This window comes from Tympanuchus pallidicinctus, unplaced genomic scaffold (genome assembly GCF_026119805.1).
Source record: "Tympanuchus pallidicinctus isolate F22 unplaced genomic scaffold, pur_lepc_1.0 scaffold1, whole genome shotgun sequence".
NCBI classification, from domain to species: domain Eukaryota; kingdom Metazoa; phylum Chordata; class Aves; order Galliformes; family Phasianidae; genus Tympanuchus; species Tympanuchus pallidicinctus.
In genome coordinates, this window is record NW_026294618.1 from 97,262,478 (window position 1) to 97,286,318 (window position 23,841).

The following is a 23,841-nucleotide window of genomic DNA, read 5'->3' on the forward strand; positions in this document are numbered from 1 at the left end:
TCCAGGTGGAAGAACATTTAAGATTCTGCAGCATAAGCCAACCAATGTATCCAACAGAAAAAAGCAGCCCAAAAGGAGCGAGGCAACGCAGCCAATTCTCACTCCAGTGAGTGAACTAACAGCCATTTTGCAAAATCCAGATTTTTAATTTTGAACTGCTTTATCCCAAAGCAAATCCATCTGCAAACCATAACCATAAACTCTTTATGTGGAAACATTTTATGCTCTACATTAATGAACATTAACAACATTACTACATTAAAAAAATCATTTTAAAATATGCCTCCAAGTTACCCTACTGCTTATGAAATTTAGCTTAGAGAGAGACAGAAAGAGAAAATGCACTAACTTTGTGGTTCATTATTTTCCCATAGGTCTCCACCAAGGACTCAGCATAAAAGGGTGTTTCTCCATAAAGCATTTCATACATGCAAACGCCTAGGGACCACCAGTCACACTCAGGCCCATACTTCCCTTTTCCATCTTCCATGGCCTGCAAGATTTCTGGAGAGATGTAGTCTGGCGTCCCAACAGCTACTGAAGATTGAACCTGTAGAAATTACATTTGCAAGACTAAGAACAGCCTCCATCATTACAGACGCTACTGTTCATGGCAACGTGTTTAAATTTAACCTAACGTTCTGGTTTTAACAATAACACCCAAACAAAACACAAAAGAAAAAGGCTCTAAATTTATACCAGAATATTAAAGCATTCAAGACACTTCATTTAAAAGCATCCAAAGGATACGTTTTCAAGAAACTCTTATGTATATCTAGTAACAGAGAAAGAACAAAATGCCAATGCTTAGGCTCAAGTTATTCATTAATTATATTTTAAGTAACCACATAAATTCAAACTCTTTAACATTCTGGGGCATGAATTTACACCACCAGCATTACCTTCTAGACACTGTGCAAGTTTAAATATGCTACTGAAACATGATGATGATACGAGAACTGTATCTTGCCCTGCTTATACAAAAGATGTCATTTCCAGTAAAAAATTACAGCTCAGAGCTCAAAGCTGTTCATTCATGATGCATCAACAAACACCTACCCAGTACTGATAGTGCAGCATCCCTTTATTTAATGAACTAACTACACACATCTAAAAGGCTTTTAAAATACATTAACTCCAAACAGCACACAATCATACCTTCAGCTGAGGCTAGCTGCAAACCAATACCACTGTAATTCTATTTGATTTACAACAAAGCACCTTTTCTCTTTATTAACACATATTTTATAGGCTAGCAAAGGACTGAGCATAAAGCATTTAGGAATATATCACTCCTTCTCATTTACCGTTCCATCTTCCATCAGTTTCAGACAAGAACCAAAATCTGCTAATCGAATATGGCCATTCATATCCATCAAGATGTTGTCTGGTTTAATATCCCTGCAAACAAACAAACAAAAAAAACACATTTCAAAATTAACATGAAAATCTACTGCATAATACATAGCTCAATCATTAACACTCAACACTGAAGAATAAAAGAAAAAAAAATCAGCAGATGATAGACAATCAAATTACGTAACACAATTTACACCAAGGGTGTTTCATGACAGGACCAGTAGATTAAATCAAGTAACGTATGTTAACTGTAGTAAGGTCTGGTGCAGGGATGGAGTGCCCACAGCTCTGGGCAGCAGTGCCTCACTGCCATCTGAGTGAATTTCCTCCTAACATCTAACCTAAATCTCCCCTCTTTTAGTTTAAAGCTCTTATTCCTTGTTGTATCACTAGACTCGCTGATAAATGAGTCCCTTCCCAGCTTTCCCATTCTGCAATTTGTGATTTATGCTTACTCCATATTAATTAAGCCAGCAGTTTTCTAACAGGCTTTTACTCCAATAAATATTTTCACATATATTTCCATATGCAACAATTCATGTCTCTCAGCTGGCACTGAACTTAGATCCTTATTTTACAAGGTAGAGCTGTTACTACAGCTCACTTTTTTTTTTTTTTTTTTCCCCTGTCTCTTCCAAGCAATACTTTTATTATAACTCAAATTTGATTCGGGCACCTGACCGCCCGTGGTTCGCATGCAGTTGGGTGAGGAAGTGTGGCTCAGTTTTGTACTGAAGCTGCAACCCTTCCAGACTTTATGCCCTCCACTGTTCCACTCAACAGAACTGACAGCACGCAGAAGATGCAGAAAGTGTGAAGCAGAGCTGGGACACACCAGCATGTCCCAGGTCACAGGCGATGTGCAACCTTGCAGCTCTCTTGATGCAAGCCGAATCTAACTTCAGCTTTAAATACTTCGTAAACACGCGTCGAGTTCCTTTTAGAAGCTGGACTTAGTTCAAACCAAACAGAAATAGGAGTCACTCTCAAGGCTCCATTTATCCATGCTCTATCTTTTAGTATATTCCCAAGAGAAATAATAATAGTAATTATTATAATAAAACCAAACTGTCTTCCTCCTACCTCAACTCCCACAGCAGCAAAAAACACAAGAAAAAGCCCACTCTATGGTCTGCACCATGCAAGAACAAGAGTGCAAACACTGGAAACGCTCAGAAGACAGGTACTTCTTGCACAGCCACATTTGTAAGGCTCAGCAGTAACTTTAACGGAGTAATTTTTACAGCTCTTACAATAGGAGGTATGGGTTTTGAACAACCATTCTGAATTCAGCTGAACTACATTACTGAAATACAGTTTGAAAGACAAGAATTGCTGGCACCTGCAGACCAGGGAAGGCTATAAGTAAAGGGAGAGTTAGGAAAATTATCAGCCCCAGCAGAGAACAGCAGGAAGGGGAGTAATTACTGCCAGTCTAACTGAAGAGTTAGAAGGAGGTAATTATGGGGGAAACCAATGTCATAAACCCTGTATCTCCACTAAAGCCTGCAGTTGTTAGATGCCATTATAGTTGTTTAATGGAATCTATTCCAAAAATTAATAACTATGCTTTACTCTAAATCATTAAAGAATCGTTCCTCAAACTTCATAATACTTCCTGGTTTAATATGAGCTTTTCATTCTTCAGTTTGGCTTGTTTATTCAGATGACTTCATTAAATTCCCTTTAAAATAAGTTTACCTTTTTAAGCCACAATTAAAACTCAAACATTTTACATAGGAACTCTGTTAATATAAACAAAATTCTAAAATGATACTATAGCAGACATTGGGATTATTGCCATTTATTTTGATTTCTCTGTTAATAAGGGTAGAATTTCACTTGTTCAGTAAGGCCCATGACAAAGTACTCCCTCTGAGACTTGCTAAACCCATAGAACATTCCAGTTACAAAAGAAATAACGGGAATGCATTTTTTTTTTTCCCCTGGATTCATTTCTGATACTAAATTGAGAGGTCTTGCTTATTGAAATTCCGGATGATCTCCTCAAGCTCTTTCCAACATAAATTATCTGATTATTTTGAGATTTCGAAGTATATCTGTTCCTGACATTCATCGACACCATTCTCTGAATCACTGAATCATTGTTATCCAGTTACTCACAAGACAATAAGCACTTCTCCAAGACTATAGCACAGGAAGCAAGGATTCTAGAATAATCTTAAGCTAAATCAGGTTGGACGTGAGAAACAACTTCTTTCTTCAGAGGGTGGTCAAACACCAGCTTCCTAGCAAGGTGGTGGACGCCTCATGCCGCTCAGAACCCAAGAGGAAATTGGATAGTGCCCTGAAAAACATGGTTTAGCTTTTGACCCCCCCTGAGGGGGGTCAGGAGCTTGGAACAATCTTTGAAAGACACTTCCAACTGATCCATTCTATTCTAATTTTGTTTCATGGGCAACCTCACAGATGAAGAACAGGTAAGAGAAAGGAAATTACCCAAAAAATAGAGTGATACTTAATGCAAAAACTGTGACAATTGTTAAGAAGCAACCGCGTAAGCCAATACTGAAGATTCTGCTAACAGAACAACTCACAGGCCCACACATTTGCTTTTATGTGATAAAAACCTTTCTGGCATAGAAGAACTTGCAATCAGTAGGGATCACTCTTCTCAGAAACTGTACGGTACTGATACAGAATGAACTTGGTTTCTGTTACTCATTTGCAATTTATTTACCTATTATTTTCAAAACAAAAATAATCAGGTAGAAATGGAGGAAAAGGCGACTCCTCCTCTGTAAATAATCCAAACAAAAGGCAGACAGATGGGGCAAGAGAGCAGGACGCGTTCTCCTCTGTCTGAACACTTCAGATGCTAATGGACTGTCCTCAGAAATACAGATAAGCTCTTAAAAAAGCACTAGAACTGAAAAGACAACAAAGGTCTACACGAGTTTCTAAATGCAACAATTGCAGAGTCAGCTAAGCCTGAAGAAAGAAGTGGGCCTGTCTGAAACAGGAGGAGTAATTCGACAGCACAGCTCCTAGTTTATCTTAGGACACTGGCTAATAAAGTGGTAATTTGGAGAACATTTTTTAATTTCTAATGTTAACATTAGAAAAATACAGAAATGAATTCACTCTTCTAAAGCGATCACACACATTCCAAGATGTAATCTTGAGGGCGATGCAAAACAAATAGGTTATATTATTTTCAGATGAACAGCATCTTCTTTCATAATACCAATTAAAACCAAAGTACAGGAAATGAAAAAAATAGATTCAGGTGTAACTGCTGGCAAAGAAGGACTAGACAAGATATTACTAATTGAGAATATCACAGTAAATTACATGTTCATTATGCAAGAAAATTCTCCTACAGCATAAACTGAAATTAAAAAGCAATATCATTATTATATGGCTATTATTATCCATTCTTTGAGGAGAAATATCACTCTCCACCAAGTTACCTCCTAAAAAAAAAAGCCAAACCAAGATTTTACTGTCAATATACCTGGACTTCTTATCCAAAATTCCTTCAACACATAGGGTTATTCTTAGCCAGGACAGGTTTTGCAAGCAGTTTATTTCAATCCCTTCTGTTATTTCAGACAAGCTTTTCTTCCGCACTCCTGACACAGAAATGCCACATCCATGATAAAAAAAAATAAAAATGAAGACATTTGTTCTTAGCAATATTAAAATGAAAGGAGAAAATATGGTGCCTGTGAAGCATAAGGTATTCAGCAGGTATTAAGGCATTCAGCAATGCAATACCTGCAACGCCTGCTTTAGAATCACGGAGTGAAACAAGTGGTCACCTTCCATGAGGAATGCTAGTCGCTTGATTCATTTTTTCAGTCACATCTACAGCCACTGACATCCAGGAGCTTATTTCTATTTTCCATTACAGTGAGCCAGTTTATATCAAAGTTGCCATATTCTGACAACTAAACTTTATCTACATTCTAGTGAGCAAAACTAGAAATACACTCCATCTGGCAGGGAGACCAGTGTGCACTGAGCCAAATTAGATTCAGACAGTTGGCAGTTATTCTTTAGTAATCCCAATAAGATAGGCTGCACAAGATAACACCCTGAGAATATGGAACACGCTGTACTTCATTAACTGTTCCTCTTATCAAGACTCTCCTGCGTCTTCTCCTAAACAAACACTCCTCCACTTTGGGTGGAATCCAGAAAGTGTCTACTTTCTATTGATTTCAAAATCATTTAAAGAACTTTGATTACAACCTTATAATTTGCATTGCACCCAAACAGTTGCATCATGTTTGTATACTAAACAAAACCTGCTTCACGTGAAGACAAACCGAAGCTCCAAAAGGAAAATGATACAGTGGCCATGCGCATAGCCTTGAAGACTAACACAAAACACTTTAGGATATATGTCTTAACAAGCCAAGAAACCACATTAAAAAGAAATGCTATAAACAACTGCATTTTGAACTTGCAGTGCTTGCAGTGAGGTCATTCTGGGTTGTTTTTTTTTTCTCAAGCAGTATATTAATAATGTAAAACTCTTTTGTTTTCCCATGAAGCCTTGATAATAAATCATTATGTATGTGTTCCAGGAACACCCAGGAATTCACCTCTGTTAAAACAATCTCATCACTCTCTGCAGCAGGAGATTCATCTAAATCTCATTAAAGCCAGTGGACAGACTCCTGTCAATTACTAGGGAAGCTCAACAGAACCAGGATGACAAAAGTGTAGGTGTACGATTGTACTTACTGATCAGCGTGTGCAATTCTGCATTCATACCACTACTCACCCTCAGCAAGACAGTCTTAGTCACACTCCAAGACTAAATGAAACATAATATTGAACTCAAGGTTTCAAGTACTAGATGAGTACCAGATTGAGAGAAATTACCTCATTTTTAGTAGATGCAGAAGCTACTAATTTCTTTTAGCACAGAGAATTTGCATTATATTCTTAAGACATACAATGCAAAGATTGAAAGCACCGAGCGTGGGCAATGCAAGTAGCGAAGAATTTTAATTCCAACAAAAGATCCTTAAATTAGACATGAGAAAGCACTTGCACAATAATGACAGCAGCACACTGCAACAAATTGCTTCAGGAAATTTCATCATATCCATCATTGTATTTTTTTAAGAACCGGTTAGACAAATATCTTTCAAGAACAGTTTCACTCCAATTTCATCTCGCCTTGCAGCAGTGGAAAATTATCAACCTCTCCAAGTCCTTTCCCTTTTCTCTACAGTTCTACACTGATCTAACTTCTGCCACTCCGACAAGTCTTCTGGACACAATGCAGTATTTAGCATTTTGTATCCAACATGCTTTATGTATTTTCAAATGCTAATAAAGGAAATAATGACAAACAACAAGGAATGTGTACATCAGCCAACGCATACACATCTTCAGTTTGTTCAGGCACTAATACTCATTCCTGAGCATTTGAATTGACTGGAGTTACTGGCTTATAAATAAATGCTCTACTACATAACACCATAATGTCACAGGAGCTTTGTTTTTTACTTAGGAAAAATATCTCCCTGTGACCTTTGTGTAAATCTATTCACTTCAAAATAATGGCCATCTCAACTATGGTAACAGTTCAAAAATTAGCATTGTTATTTTTAGAAACGGCCTACATCCACTTGCTTTTCTTCTTCTCAAAAAATAAATGACTCGAAAAATTCCTTCTGATTAGTATTCAGCTGCTACTCCTTGTAGCTATTATTTTTCATCTAAAATGCTAATCAACTGTCAGAACCAGACAGCCAAGGAGAAAATTCTCACATTCAGGCTAAACACCGTCATTCTGCTAAGGATTTAGATGACATATCAAGGTAAAGTGTCTTGCATGCCTAACCAATATCTCCACTGCCTTGTCAGTTTTACAGACTGAAACCAGAAAGGCAGTGTGTCATTTTAGAAACATTTTAAACATAGTACCTCACAATGCTGATTTACAGATATTATTTTAAACACCTATGAAATAAAAATTTAAGTTGCTTTTCTAGTAATGCCTTCATTTCCTTATGGCAGAACAATCTCAGGCATAGAAACTCAAGTAGCCAACACATTCTGGAACTGAACAAAATTTCAGATAAAAAAAATATGGAACTGAAATGAAATAGTCTGACTACCAAGCACTGGAACTGGACCAAAAAAAAAAAAAAAAAAAAAAAAAAAAGACTAGGATCTTGCAGTAAATCTGTTTACTTGTCTTGCAGACCAAAAAACTTTATAGGTAATAAAACACAAAATAAGGCACGCGTAAAGAACTGAATATTTGATCTTTAAAGCAGAAGTATCGTCAAGTAATAACTCACGCACAAAAGCTTGACAGCTTTGCATCTTCATGCTTCTCAGGTAATTCTAATACTTTAATTAGTTACTTTTGACAGTCTCTTGGGATGCAGCAAATCTAAGGCATAAAAGCTTTGAAAGATATACAAACCAAACATGGAAGAAAAAACAGGAACTTAAATCACCGTGATACTGCATCTAGTTGAAGGACACGTATTTCCAAGTTCTATTGGCTTAAGAGAACATGCCTTCAGCCTCAGCATTAGTAACCTGAACATTTTTGCTCTGGAAATTCTAGTTCATAAAACTCTAAACTTTGCAAGTATCTGGCAGGTAAACAGGCAAAATTGCCTTGATCATGTCTTGACATTTAATAGCACACAGGCTTATAAAACTGGCTCAACTGTAAAATTTCCTTTTTCCTGCTCTAAAGCCTGACAAACATAAAACCCTTACTTCACCTTCAACCTGACTCAAGAGTTAATTGTATTGAAATTCACTGCGCAACAATTTGCCCTCATTTTTTAAAGAAGGAAGACCTGGGGAACCGAAGGCTGATGAGCCTCACCTTTGTGTCTGGGAAGATCACAGAGCAGATCCTCCTGGAAGCTGTGCTCAGGCACATGAAGGATGAGCAGGTGATACAAGGCAGATTGTGCCTGACCAACCTGGTGGGCTGCCATGATGTTGTGACAGCATCGGTGGGCAAAGAGAAGGCAACTGATACCATCTACCTGGAGTCATGCAAGGCCTTTGACACGGTCTTAAACTATATCCTTATTTCTTAATTTCAGAAAGCTGTGGTCAACACATGTACATCCAGGTGGAGGCCAATCACAAGTGGTGTCTGTCCTCCAGTGACTCATCTTGCAGTTGGTAAGAGAGCTGACAAGAGGAGCTGCCCTGCTTGACCTGCTGCTCGCAGAGAAGGTCTGGTGGGAAATGTGGAAGTCAGGGGCTGTCTTGGACAGAGTGACCATGAAATGATAGAGTTCTTGATTCTTGGTGGAGCCAGGAGGGGGAGCAGGACATCTGGAGGGCAGACTGAATTATGCAGAAGGCTAGTAGGGGGAATCCCCTCGGCTTCACTCTTAGAGAGTAAAGGGGTCCAAGATGGCTGGTCGCTCTTCAAGAAGGAAGTCTTAAAGGCGCAGGAGCTGGCTGCCCCCTGAGCCGCAAAATTAGCGGGAAAGAAGATCAGCGGGAATAGGGAGCTATTCTTAAGACTTGGGGAGAAAAATCTACCTCCTATGGAAGAATGGACAGGCGACTCAGAGTACAGAAAAGTTGTTAAGATATGTAGAGAGATAACCAGAAAGGCTGAACTCAACCTGGCCGCTGGGATAAAAAGAATCAAGAAACCTTTTTACAAATACATTAAGGGTCAGAGGAGGACTAAGGAGAATCCTCATTCTTTACTGGATGAGGCTGGGAACGTGACCACTGAGGATAAGGAAGAGGCAGAGGTTCTGAATGCCTTATTACATCTGTCTTTAAAGGTCACACCAAGGGATCAGGCCTAGCCGGCAGCATGGGTTCATAAAGGGCTCCTGAAGGTCTTTTCCAACCTTGGTGATTCTGTGATCTTCGGGCCAGTGCTCTTCAATAATTTTATCAATGACACAGACAGTGAGATTGAGAGCACTTTCAGGAAGCGCTCAGTGCACCAAGCTCAGTGGTGCAGTTGATACAGCAAATGAAAGGATACCATCCAGAGGAACCTGGACAGGTTTGAAAAGAGGGTTAAATGAGAACGTAATGAGGTTTAAAAAGATGAAGTGCAAGGTGGTGCAGCTGGCTCAAGGCAATCTCACATATGTGTACAGACTGGGTAAAGAACTCAGTGAGAGAAGCCCTGTGGAGAGGAACTTGCAGGTCCTGGTGGACAAAAAGCAGGACAAGCCATCTGTGTGGGCTTGCTGCCTAGAAGGCCAATGGTACCCTGGGCTGTGGAGTGGCCAGCAAGGAGAGGGAGGGGATTGCCCCCCTCTACTCTGCCCTCACAAGACTCCATCTGGAGTACTTTAACTAGGCTCGGGGCCCCTGGTACAAACAAGACACATCAGGTTTTTTCTGCAGAACCCAACCACTTCCCAGGAGAAGGTTGAAAGCAATGCTTATTTTATACCTTTATTCACTGAGTAACTATGTCTACACTGAATACACAGCAATAACTTTAAGAGGCCTCTGTGGAAAAAAAAGTGATGAGAGGGAATGGATTGCTCTGTTAGACTACACCAGAAGGGCCCTGAAATAAAAATAAATGGGTTGTGAACCAGAGGTATTACTACAGTAGACTACACAGTGTTTAAGAAAGAGAAGTTGAAGAACTTTCATTTACATATTATTAGGGGAAAAAAAACCAAACAAACAAGACTTTTCCACTTCATTTTCCACTTCATAAAGACTTCATTTCTTTATCTCCATCTGTTATCTTCCAGTTTTCTAATAAATTACTAACTCGTAAAAGTGGAGGACCTAGCTGAAGGCATTTCTAACTTGTCCAGCTGTCACAATGCTTTTTTTGGATCCAATCATTCTACTTATAGTTTCACATTCCTCAACAGGAACTCCACACTGATTACATTCATCAGAGAAAATGACCATTTGAGTAAACACTTGAGATAATTAGAGCCTTCGTGTTCAAGGCCAAAGCTGCATGAATATTAGAAACAACACTAAGCACATGATAGACAAAGAACTATCAGACAAGCGCATGTTAAGCAAGCTTTAACACAACTTGCTCTTGTTGTAACAGACTATTAGGTGGATACACAAACATACTTGCTAAAAACAGCTTTATATGAATGCTGATAAAAAACAACTTTGACCAAATTTAAGTTATTAGGTTTATTTACTTAATATTTCAGTGTAATTACAACAGAACACCAGGTAGCTTGTTTGAACTCAAGAGCTTCCACTGACAGCTATTTTGGGGTTGCTGACATGTATTCTTTTGTATCCTCCATTTTTTCCACAATTTAGGAACAAAAATAAAATGACAATTCAAAAATACTTGAAAAACACTATTTTCGCTAAGTTTTGCCAACCCAACTCTATCAGAATTGCATTTTGGCTTCTAAGGACTAAGTAAACAGATTAAGAACTCCACCACCACTGCCAAGCAGCATATTCTAAAGATTAAAAAATTAAAGTCTGCTAAGTAAGGCTAATTCATGTCAAAGCTTTTAGTTTTCTAATAGTATCATGAGTTACTGGAGGGTAAAGAAGCAGAAAGAGTAAGCTCCTTAAGAATGTTATGTCCATCTGTGAGTGCCATCTGCCAAAGAAATCCTGAAAGAAGAGGCTAAAAAGGAATCCAGAATATGCCCAGCTGCTATACTGTAAATTACTACCTATACTAGAAAACATTAATACATATTTATAAGCAGATAAACACTTTCTTTTGATTCTCATTTTGGATAATCTTTGCTCTCTGCATTTCAATATAACCATACCTTGTCTGAGACATCTGATTGCACTGAATAATTTTAAGAGTAAACTAAACAACACAATCTGAGGGCTTGATTGTTTTTGACAATGACAATCAAAAAACCTTTTTCACATCTTTTAAATGCATTGATGACACTAACCAAGTAACTTATGGAAGAAATCTCATTCAAAAGCTGCATTTTTTGTACAATACAACAGCTTTTAACATGTATTTTTATTCATGTACATCTGCATTGACAAATATACAGTGGTTTTTAATTATCAGCAATATCTGTAAGCTGAAGCAAGATGCGAGTTGCAAATCAGTAGAAAATTTCTGGGACTGTTGAAGAAACAAACTACCCTGCTGGGTCCATGCTGCACCTTACAGCAACCCCAAACTTTTTTCATCTTCCTCCAGGAAGAAATGCGTAGATACAAATACACTAAAGATTGAGAGGTAACAGAAAAGGAGGACTGTACATAAATGAGTTTTGAGAACACTGGATGCCTTTCATTTTCCCAAACTAAGGATATACAGACTTAATATGAAGTTGATTTTATCCCTCTCCCTTCCACTTATGTGGTGGCAATAAAAATCGTGACAAGCCATAAAAATATATCAAGGGGTAGAGGTGATATACAGAAGAAAGTACATTAAAGACATGTAAAACAAAAAATAATTACAAAGTTTGTAAAGTAATTGTTTCTTATTCTTGGGTTATGTGAAGCAAACTCTGGATGCTAAAATAATTTTTAAAAGTGTTTACATTGAGAAGTAATGCCATCCTGTGAAAACAAGTCTATACATCACACACTTGCTATTGCTGTTGCAACTACATGAAGCAGCACTGTTGCATCCTATGTATTTTACTGATCTTCCCCTAGGCTGGTGTGAGTTAGATTTCCTTTTTTTCCTTTTTAAGGCTGCCTAAAAAGAAAGAAGAATGTTTCAGAAAATAGCACTGCTATGCAGCCACTTTAATGTACTGCACAGATCCTTTTCCTTCTTCCTTCATCCAATGAAGCTATATTCAGTAGCTACACAGATACCCGCGATCCCTCTTCTTTCAACAGAAGTCAGCATTGTTCAGAATTCCTACTGAGCAAAAGGTAGGATTAGGGGAAAAGCTACTGAAGAACAACAAAGAAAAGCATGGTTTGTTTGTTTGTTTTTTAAATACATATTTCCACTTATGTGTCCTAAATTAATAGCGTTTAGGTTAACTGCTAACGGGAAAGCAGATTCTGTCAAAGTCAGCAATTAAAAATGTAGAACAGTGGAAAGCAAAGAATCTATTACTCCTGAAAGAATAAAATTAGATTTAGGATAATCTCTTCTGCTTCCCCATCACAACTTCATCACGTTCTTTACTGTATTGCAAATATGGTACTATTTTTACGTTCTGATTATTTGGAAAAAAAAAAACCTCATGAGAGAATTCTACTTAGAAAACAAGTGAGTGTCTCAGAGTGGTGGGCAGTTGCAAAGTTTAACAGGGAAAAGAAAGAAGCAGAGAAAGACTGTATCTTCTCCTGTGTGTTATTATGTATCCAGATAAGTAGCTCCATTACTACTCTCTCATGAAACCCCCAACAAAGTCTACAGAGAGAAACACACATCCATCAGCAGCAGCCAGAGAGAAATAAATGGCTCCAAATGCATGACAAATCTACAAATGAAAGAAGATACAAATCCACACACCTCCGCTACAATGCATTCTCTTATGTAATTTTTTTACTACATCATTTAAGACTCCAAATTACATACATACACATTTTAAACAGATGAGAAGTGGACATCATGCCCAGCTGCTGAATCTGAGCATGCTGACCAGGAACGCAGCGCTACCCTGTTGAAATACCTACCGCACCATATCACAGCAGCCATACCTGGCACTGCATTCTCACCCACAGAAACAGCCTTCGTCAGTCTGAATGAAAGAGAGGCTGCCAAGGAATCTTTTGAGATACATTTACATGGATATTTTACGTGAGCTTTTCAGCTGTTCAGAGTTAATTCAACGTGAAAAGCACACAGGTTTATTTTTGATCCAGGAGGATTCCCCCAAGGTAGAAACAGGAGACTCCTAGAAAGCTGCTGTGCCGATCTGAAAAGGCTTTACTGCCTGAACAAGATTTTTGCTCATTTTGCTATTTTGAGACAGTATGGGTACTCTACTTTTTGACAACAAACTTACATTGAAAGTAACAAACTTCTGACCTACACAGCTTGGATATGGAATTCACTCCAGCTCTTCACGCAAGGTGGCTGTGACCCATGTGAGATGCGTTTCAAATTCCTACACTGACTATTGAGATTATTTTAATAGCAGTCAATTTTATGTTTTTTTTTTCCCAGTATGCTTTTTCATATTTGATATCGTAGAAGTAGTGAACTGCAGAAGTTAGAAGCCTGACAGAGAAAGAATCCTGAAGTCTTTCAAATGCTGGGGAAAAAAGCATTCTGTGCAGATAGCTGAGTGGTAAGGTGACATGTGTCCAACTGCAACAAATTTTCTGGAGCAGCTAGGTGAATCAGAAGCCTGTCTTGGTGCAAACCACAGAGTGAACTAAGGTCCGTCATCTTTAGCTCAATACATATTGAAAAGTTACGGTGAGAAAATATATGGTAGAAAACTAGGACAGTACTTTTTTATTAAATTAAAGCATTATTGATTTGATATACCTAAATTGTGAGAGTGTTGCATTGAAGACATTCATGCTAAGAACTGCAGCTACTAAGTGAAAGCTGCAGCTGAACTCATGTTATTGAAGGATAGTCAGAGTACACCATATCTTCACACAAACACTATTTAAGAATACTCAAAAGTACGAAAAAAAACCAAAAACAAAACCACAACCCACAACTCTCAGAAATCACTCGTGTTTTCAATCTTTTTGCTTCCCTTACTCCAATGCTTGTTTACCTTCTCATCTCCTCTTCTACTTAAATAGCTGGTCACTCGAGGATCAAAGTTGCTATTTTCAGTCATTTAACCTATAGTTAATCTCATTGTTGCTTGTCTTTTAAGTAGAATTAGTTGCCTACTGTGCATCTATTGGCTAACAAGGAGACTGACATTCAGTCCTTGTTTATAGATAATGTTACAGGTGTTTTTCAGAACTCATATTAACAAGCAGTTTTTAACCAGTTTTAACACTTGCTTTTTATAGAATGAGTTTATATTTATACTTATGATTTGATTAATGTCAATATTAATCATTTTCTGCCTTTCCTCTCTCTAGAATTCCAACTGCAAAGCTAGAGTGACAAGAATGGCAAACAGGAGCAAACAGATACATGTATGCATGATTTACTGCAGTATACATTAGCAGAGGTAGTCAAAAGCCTTCCTTGGCCATGTGTGCCAGGAAAAGTCTGAATAAAAAACAAAGTACAAGAACTGAAAATCCGGTAAAAGCTCCCTTCACTTTCAAAAGCATGGAGTGATCGATCACTCCTAACCAGTACCTTAAGCTCTAACCAGGAGGGTTTTTTCCAAACCCAACAGCAGCCAATGGCCTCCAGCACTGCTTTTATTTAAAAGAAAAAAAAAAAAAAAGAAACATTTTTTCCCCCCTCACAGTTTTCAACATAATCAACATAATTAACACAATATTCTAAAATTAAAAATACAAATAAACAACACTTCATGCACAAGTTAGAAATGTTGCCTACATGCTTAAAGATTTGTTTTCACAGATTTAAAGAAAAATACTGAAAAACAAAGGACACTTTAAATACCGAATTTTCAGTACTCAATTGGAGACAACCTGTAATAAATAGATGGAACAAGTGAATACTCTGTTCCTTTAATAAACGAAAACATTGCCTAAAACATCAGCCTAAATTATCTTTCTTAAGTCTAGAGCAAAACATTATACCACCTAGATATAGCAGTAGAAAAACAACATCTGATGTTTCTTAAATACAGTAAAGAAAAAACCTCACACAGATTTGAATGACTTTGATTTGAATGAATGTAGTTGTGGATATAAAATCATCACTGAAGAACAATCAGCTAGATTGAAATTTTTTATATATAGAAAAAATAAAAACGTAATCCTTTGCTTCTCCTCAAAACTGCATCTAAATTCAACTCAACTCGATCTGTCCACAAGAAATTCTCCAGCAGCAAACAGAAATCAGACTGGAGGTGGTTCAGCTATCTCTTTTCAAGTAATGCTCAAATACAAAACAAGTAACACGCATCTAGCTAGCTGAATTCTGAGAATCTTTGTGGCTTTTTCCCTACAGTTCACTTGCAGTTATAGTTCACATAATTTAAAGTCCTTGTTGCAAGGGAAAAGGAATTTCATCACTCTCTACAGCTACTGGGAGGTTGTAGAAAGTAGAAAGGAGGGTATCAGTCTCCTTTCTTGAGTGAGAAGCAGTAAGTTGTGAGGAAATGGTCTTAAGCTATGCCATGTTGGACATGTGGAAGAATTTCTTCATGGAGGTGGTGGTCAAGAATAAGGATGGGCTGCCCACAGCAGTGGTCGAGTCCCATCCCTAGAGGTATTTAATTCTGGATGCTGCATTAAGGGACATGATTTAGTGATGGGAATTGGAGTCCAACCATCAACCTGACCTACCAAGATCTTGAAGGTCTTCTCCAATCTAGATGATTCCATGGTTCTGTAAGACCCAATAAGATAATAATGACGAAAACAACAACCTATTGGCACGTTTAACTAAGCATACTATTATGGGAGAATACTTATTTAAAAAAAACTAACAAGAATTTACCAGTTGCATTGTTTGGGCTAACCATGTTTTTCCCTCTTAGCTAGACCCATTTCTTTTTTCAGCTTCTTTTTCTGTCTACATTCAGCTTTCAAGCTCTGTAATAAAACCTATCTAAGGGACTAATTCTGACCTTCTGCATGGTACTGTACAGCAGGTAAAAATATTCAGAGTTCTTCTGCTTAATAACTAATGCAAATATAATTTCAAACCTTGATGAAGTTATTATTGATGCTATCTGAACGAAGTCTTACTTTTGATTGGCATAGCGTTGATTTTCTTCCTAGTATCACAGAATCACAGAATTGTAGGGGTTGGAAGGGACCTCCAGAGATCATCAAGTCCAACCCCCAGTAGCTCATATAATGCCATGCTTTGGATTTAGGAGAAGAATAATGCTGATAACACACTGGTATTTCAAGTTGTTGCTGAGCAATGCTTACACTAAGTTAAGGACTTTTCAGCTTTTCATACCACTCCACCAGAGAGGAACTGGAGGAGCACAAGAAGCTCTGTTTTTCCTCCGCTTTGTCCTATAAAACTTTCTTTATCTCAACCCACAAGTTCTATCTTCTCTGATTCCCACCCTCATGCCATTGCAGAGGTGGTATGCAAACAGCAGCGTGGTGCAGTTATCTGCCAGGTTAAACTAGGTTAAATCTGTGAGAATGAAGCTTGACACTGAACACTACAATAAACAATTGCTGCATTTCCTGCCCTTGACATCTCCAGAATCCCTTTGATTTTTTTTTTTTTTTTGTAAGAGACAAGTTCTTCTCATTTATGATATTCAAATGGGAATCAACAACATTACAAATTTCAGTATTCACAACTCTCCTGTGCATTTAACCATCAAAAGCAATCATGACATTAGTAATATGGAATCTCAGGCAAACATTTTCTACGAACTATGATTTAAAGCAACAAAATAAGCAAATTAATGTTTATGTCAGAGTTGCAACAATTTATTTTTGAGTACATTAGGCAATAGATATCACTGTCAATCATGTTTTCGTTATTTAATTTGACATCTGTTCAGTTTTCACATTCTTGAAAACAAAAAACAGCTTTGTGATACAAGTCCATAGAAAAAAAAAATACATTTTCTCTGGTGACACAAAGGAATGGCATAGAGCTGAGTCAAAGAAGGGTCAGGGGGTTAGGGAAAGGCTCTGCCACCAAGGGCAGAGGACACGAAACAGGCTGCCCAGGGCAGTGGGCACAGCCCCAAGTTGCCAGAGTTCAAGGAGTGTCTGGACAGCTCTCTCAGACATAGGGTTTGGATTTTGGGTGGTGCAGTGTGGAACTGGGAATTGGACTCTATAATCCCTGTGGGTCTCTTCCTCCTCAGGAAATTTGATGATTCTATATGTTCAGCCTTCAACTGCAGACAGTGTAAAGTTTCTGATGTAAAAGATAAGTCAGTTGGAAACAAGTTCTGGTAATAGCTTGCTAAGCGAAGATATCACAGGACTACAAAATATTTAATATGATTAGTTGTGTTTAAGTGTGCAGCATACCAAGATGTAACATATAAAACAAGCGTTCAATTAGTCTATGATATCTCTGGCATCTCAAGTGGATTTTAAGAATATTCTTTTTCTGAAAGATCAGTGAACTACAGATAAAAATTGGAATTCCTTACTTCCACATAAAAATAGCTTATAGCCTGTAGAAATGACTCCTCAGGTGGTACAAAAGATCTCTTTAATGAATAGGCATTTATGCTTAAATCACACAAAAACAATAACCATGAAATTTTTAAAAAAACCTGAAAATAATTAACGCATTATTCTTACAAAACAGAAATGAAGGGAAAGAATAGAAGTGCATCCTGAAGGCTTTCTTCCCATAAGCCATTCAGAGTGCGTTTGGGTGGGTTCAACTCGTAAGAGAATCTTTCTAGCACCAGAAAACCAAGGAAACATGCAGGAATAAAGGTTGAATGTACATTTACAGTTCCACTACACCGACATTTATTAATGAATGTAAGATATGAATAGTTCTATATGTGTTTTTTCCTTTCATTGTTAAAAACAAAAAGCACATTGAAAGTACAATCCAGATAAAATAAGCAATGTAGTACCTCCCTAAAATCCCTGATAGCAGGCTGAATGAAGAATGTAGCCAGAAGCTGTACCAGAAGAAATCATTTAGTCTAAATGTAACCCAGTAACTCTTGCAGTAGCTTGGCAGAAAAACACCTCCAAACTTGAAACATAATGATAAAAACAAAAAGTGCACTGCTTGCTTAAACACACCAAAACTACATCATTAAGAATAAAGGATAGTTTTATTGAAAGTCTTCAAAGCAAGTTGCACATGTGAAGTATTTTCTTTCAACATGAGAAAAAGCACAAGTCATAGCAATCATTTGAAGAGAAAAGAAACGAATCATTTTTTAACACCTCAGGCAGAAATTTAAGGCCTGAATTTTCAGCCCTTACACTTAAGCAGAGTCATAAAAGAGCTGTGACAGCAGTGTAAAAGCAGCCTCCTTTCTGTGCTAAATGCTCGACTTCCTATAACAGGAAAACACAGTTTTGACACCATTACACCAGATCTGATTCAGATGAAATTTCAGACTTCCTCCCCATTTTTCCTCTTCTAGACAGCATTTTCTGTTTTGCCCCTTTCGAAAACCCTTTTCCTGGATTTTACACACAATAACTAACAGAAAATTACTGAGTTACAGTATCAGTTTCCTGCTGCATGAGGAAATGCTGAAGGCTGACTCCCAGTAGCTAATAAAGAACAACTGACAGCATAAACATCACAGCACCTGAGTCAATAAAGAGTTTTACACAACTTTCCCAATAAAACTGTACAAGGTCTTCCTTCCATGACCCCAACCACGAAGCCTTCCATAACAGAACCACTCACAACCCTACTCAAGCATTTGCTTTGTAAGCAGTATTCTAATTTGCAGGATATTAAGTGACCTCTTTTTAACTCATTTAAGAATGTATAAGCTAATAATGTTTTGTCATTATTAAAAGGAACGTGGTGTAGGATCTTCTAACAACAGAACAGCTTGGGCAAATGTTCACTGTAGGACAGCATCAATGCAGAGAAGTTTATCTGGACAGCATTTCCTTAACTGCCCTTTCAGGAATCAAACTCCATTTCATGCAAGGATATTTTCATTTACTGAAAAGGAAAAGAAGGGTACTACACAGTACTAATAAAACGAAAATTTAAGGGTATTAAGGGAGGTAGTATGAAATACTCAGTTCACCATTAAACAACAAATCAAACAAAGTTCATAGAAGACAAAACAGATAGCTAGCCTAGTTCTAACATAGCAAAAACCTCCAGAGAAGAATCCATGCTGTAACTGTCATGCTCATTCCTGCCAGAATCATTCTGAACCTTCCAACCAAGAACAAAATCAATGGAAGCACTAGCAACCAACTCTGTCGTCAGTCACCAAACAATGAGCTAACTGCACCCATCAAACCACAGTCATAAGACTAAAAATTCACAAACAGTAAAACTGTTTTTGTCTTACTTTCCTACTATTGATTCTGGATATCAAAGGAGAAAATGTTTCCAGGTCTGAAATAATCAGAAAAGAATGAGTGTAAAATTATAGCTTCACTCACATAATAACAGCTTACAAATGGGAACGCTTGTCTTCAAAAGAAGTTTCAAAATTCTGAAAACACCTCCGTCTTCAGAAGGCACTGAGAAAGTTCACATCTCAGCTCTGTTAGCTGTAATACGGACAGTTTTCTCCTGTGACCACTACAGATGACAAATTTTTATGCTCAAAGTAGCAGCATCTCTTCAGAAGTTCCACTACATTTGGTATCCACTGAGCCCTGCTACAAACAGTTTTACTTGGGAGGCAATACTAAGTGTTGTTGTTAGTTCTGTGTTGTTGTTGTTGTTTTTAAATATGGAGATTTTTTTTTTTTTATAATTCAGTGGAAGATATTTTGCAGTAAGAATTTTTCCATTAAAGCACGTGGTTAAAAAGGGCTCTTCTCAATCAAGTTCCATTTCTCAGCCATCTTTCTCATTTTCAATTTTAGCAGTTTTGCATGCTTCTGTTTTTACAATAACCACATCCAATTCCTAAACAGGATTCCACAATTGCTAACAGAATGTTCTCATCTATCTGCCTTTGAAGCAGCTGCACCCAGAAGATACACTAATCTACATTAAAAGAAAAAAAATCATAGGTAAAGAAGAAATGTTGAGAAGATGATTTTTTATGAGTCTCCTTTCTAAGAGATAGTTGTCATGCTAAAAGACTGATAGGGACTTCAGAAAGAACAGAGGGATGTGCTCCTTGCCTCGCCAGCCTTCCTCCACTGACTACAGAATGTACTTTAGTGGGGAGCTATCAGACATGAAAGGAGAAAGTTTTATTTCTGAGGGTTCTGCAGCTAAGTACATTTAAGAAACTGCAGCCCCAAGAGTTTCTCTTTTTCTTTATTATTATATTTTTAATTCAACAAATATTCAGATATCTCAAGTTGCAGTCACTGGATGTTGGGAAAGCCACTGTTAGAAACATATGATTTTACTGCCAAGTTCAGCTTAAAATAATTCTCTCCTTCTCCATCAAAGAGACTGGAGAACTGACCCAGATTAAAGTGTGAAGTCACTCCTAGCTTGCACCAGTGTCCTCAATTCAGTTCACTGCACAGCCCCACAAACCCCTTCAGCAGAGCCGAAGGGACGTTTGGAGCCTGGATCTTGGGGAGAGTGGAACAATGGGAGAGAAGAAAGACGGGTTTGGAAAAGTGCCTCTGCTGAAAGGACCACTCAAGGCTACCATCACTTAAGGCATTACAGTTAGGGTTTCTCAATTCCTTCTGCTCAAGTAACACAAAATGCGAGTCCACAGTAGCTAATGCATCCATTACACACATTTCACTTCAATTAACACTTCCACTAGACAATATTGTACAAAACTGTTTGACTTCCACAGCAAAGTAAATCCACTCACTCTAGACACTGTAAGCATATATAAGTCTTTTATTTCAAATATTTCTGGTTCATCACAGCCGCCTCAGGAAATCCTATCAGCAAATTCAAGTCAAGTAACATTAGCCTCAAACAGTCCCCACAGTAGCTTGGATGCCACCCTGAAGGGATACTGCAGCAACAGCCAGCAGAACTTGAAACATAAGGCGTCATGGAGCAAAATGAAAGCCCTGAGTTTGTAAATATGAACTTTGTTTTCAGTCCTTTCTCAATGAAAAAAGGAAAAGAAGTGGAGAAAAAAGAAAAAGAGAAATACACTCATGAAGCTCTCCTACCTCTGTAGGGGAGTAACTTGTAAGACAACACTATCTTACCAAATACCCACAAAAATAACTTTGCCCTTCAGTTTTCCATGTAAAACTAAATTCTACGACAGTTCAAAGTAATACATTTTCAGCAGACTATCAAAATACTCTTATGTTATTTTTCCTTAATTTTCTATCCCATTTCCTTCATTCTCAGCATTTTGTGAGGACATCTTCATGTGCGTGCTCGACATTACTTCTGCTGCAAAGTCTGATAAACATCTAAAATATGCTGCTGCTTTCTTTCAAACCCACAATTACAGTTCACTTTACCAAAGGCCACAGCACTTGGCACTTCTTGGTGCCAACTCAACTCAGACATACCACGCAATGCAGCTAACTCCCTGGACCTGCCTTCCACCCCCAAATTTTCCACTTAGGCAAATTAATGATCAGAAAAGATGGGATACACCCAGAATACAGAAAACCACTTATTCAGCAAGTCAGAAATGGATACATTGGCACTGGAACTTACAGTTGAAAGTAAAATGTATCTGAAAAGACTCCCAGATTTCAGCTGCCTGCTAGCTACTGTAAATATCTCAGCGATGTCCCTAAGATGATTTTTACTGAGAACAAATGGTAACTTGGTAGAAATAAAGCAGAGGCAAGCCTGACAGGGAATAGACAGCTCCTTCACCCCTCTAATGGACTTATTCCCTTATGTTCAATACTTCTTCAAAAAGGATGTCACTTCCATTGAGAATTCAGCTGCTCTACATTTTAAGAACTCAAGTGTTCCAGTGAAGCCTGACTTAAATTTTGGACACTGACACAGAAAATGGAAAGAAAAATGTATTGCTATTCAGAATGCTAAAATGCTTCACAATAGAAGAGTGGCAACTAGAAATCCAGAAACACTGATCAAACTAACTGGATTCTCACAAAACTCATGGAATTAGTTATGTTCACACTCTGCATGCCTAGCTTTTCACAAGTAAAAGAGAACATCTGAAATGCATGTAACTTGAGAGCTTGCCTTGCAGTCATAGCTCTCCTCCCATAAACATAACCAACAAAAATAATTAACAAAGGTGTTCCATAATCCTTCCAAAACATTTTCTTAGTAAGAAAGTAAGTGAGGTTTGTTTTTTTTCTAGTGGCACAAGCAGGCCTTCTAAAGGCTTTTTTTGTTTTAATTTAAAAGGATTTAGACAAGAAGCACTTACCTCAACTTCCATCTATACATAAAATACATAGAAACCTATCTTGCCATTGGAATAATAAGCAGACTTTTTTTTTTTTAAATCTCTATTGTATGGAAAAAAACAAATTCAACGTATTTGAGGTAAGATAATATGCATAACTGTAGCTACCATGAGCTGAGAGAATTCAGCCTTCATCTGGGTATTTGGTAACATATGCAAATAAAAACATTTAAACATATACCATGAGGAATTAAACATTTCTAGGAACAACAAAATCTTGAAACTGAAATTAGTACTGATGCCTGTAGAGGCTTTTTCAGTTGAAAATCAAAAGAAGGCGCCAAAACCCGTAAAATTCAAAATAAATCTTATTGATGCCAAAATAAAAGTAATTTTTGCCTTGCCTGACAGTATAATTTGCAGAAAACTAGCTCATGATAATATTTAACCTTGGCCTACAATGAAGCATGACTTCAATATTTCAAATTAGTCATTTAAAGTATCAGGGGTAGGTAGAAGCTTAAACGAAACTCCCAAGGAAATAAGAGTTACTTTCTTCCTCATCGCAAGCACCTGCATGTATACTTACATGATGTTTCTTTTGAAAGCTAATCTTGGAGCTGTCAAGGTCATATAGTAATCACAAGAGCAAAAGCTCAGAGGTGTATTAAAGGAAATGCTGTATTGCCAACATTCTGAGCCATCATTTAACTATCAAGTAAAATACTACAAGGATACTACTAGTTCACAGGAATTATTTGATCAGAAATCAGAACCAGAACAAAAACTGTGATAATTATTTCAAAACCTTACGGTTGAGACTACTGGACTATTAATTTTAAAAGCTAATAAAAGTGAAAAAAAGCTACCCTACAAATAAATCAATCTCCTATCTCACTGTATGGTTGGCTTTTTTCCCCCCCAATAAGCTTGAGAGAAGCGTGCCTAAGGCACGATTTCTAGCTCATCACAAAATTCAGTACAAAACTTTTTGGATATTGACAATTCATCTACATACAGCTATCACAGCTGTTACATAACTTTTTTCTAATAGTATTTTCCCTTTCATTTCGCTTGCATCCTTTGCTGCATGCATCAGGCTCCCAGAAAGAATGAGGCAACAGAGCTAAACCTTCAGTACAATAGTGTAAGCAGCATTCACATGTGTGTTCTGTTCCTTTCTTTTGCTTTAACATTTTGCAAACATCCTGCTAATACTAGAGGGGTCACTTTTCAGAGGCTGATTGTTTAATATATACTCAGGTTCCCACCACGTTTTTAATCTCTGCAAAACATTCCCCTAGAAATAGGCATCGTATTAACAGCAGTATTAACAATGAAATGTGCAGACTGCTTGTGCCAAGGGCCAAAATGCCACATTTAGAATTTGGTTTGTAAGCATAGGAATCTCACTGGCAAAACAAACAGAATTCACTTAGGCTTTTTTGTTAAGCATTCAAAAGTAATAGATGCACAGGCATAAAAACTAGTATGCTGTTTTGGACTGCAATTCTACTTCACATTCTATCCAAACTTTAAACCTACATGAGAGATTTTCTCCTCAGAAAAGTTACTACTGCAG

The 23,841-nt window shown here is 37.5% G+C and overlaps 1 protein-coding gene across 10 annotated transcripts in view; it reads right to left on the bottom strand.

Moving 5' to 3' along the window:
* The window catches only part of CDC42BPA (CDC42 binding protein kinase alpha), a 150,709-nt gene that overhangs the window by 70,763 nt on the left and 56,105 nt on the right, over positions 1-23,841 (bottom strand). For all 10 annotated transcript variants that reach the window (XM_052687179.1, XM_052687223.1, XM_052687214.1 and 7 more), the window contains 2 exons: positions 1,308-1,401; positions 350-550 (listed from right to left, as the gene is read on the bottom strand). In XM_052687179.1, the coding sequence (XP_052543139.1) occupies positions 350-550; positions 1,308-1,401 (295 nt within the window). The remainder of the gene's footprint in view (positions 1-349; positions 551-1,307; positions 1,402-23,841) is intronic.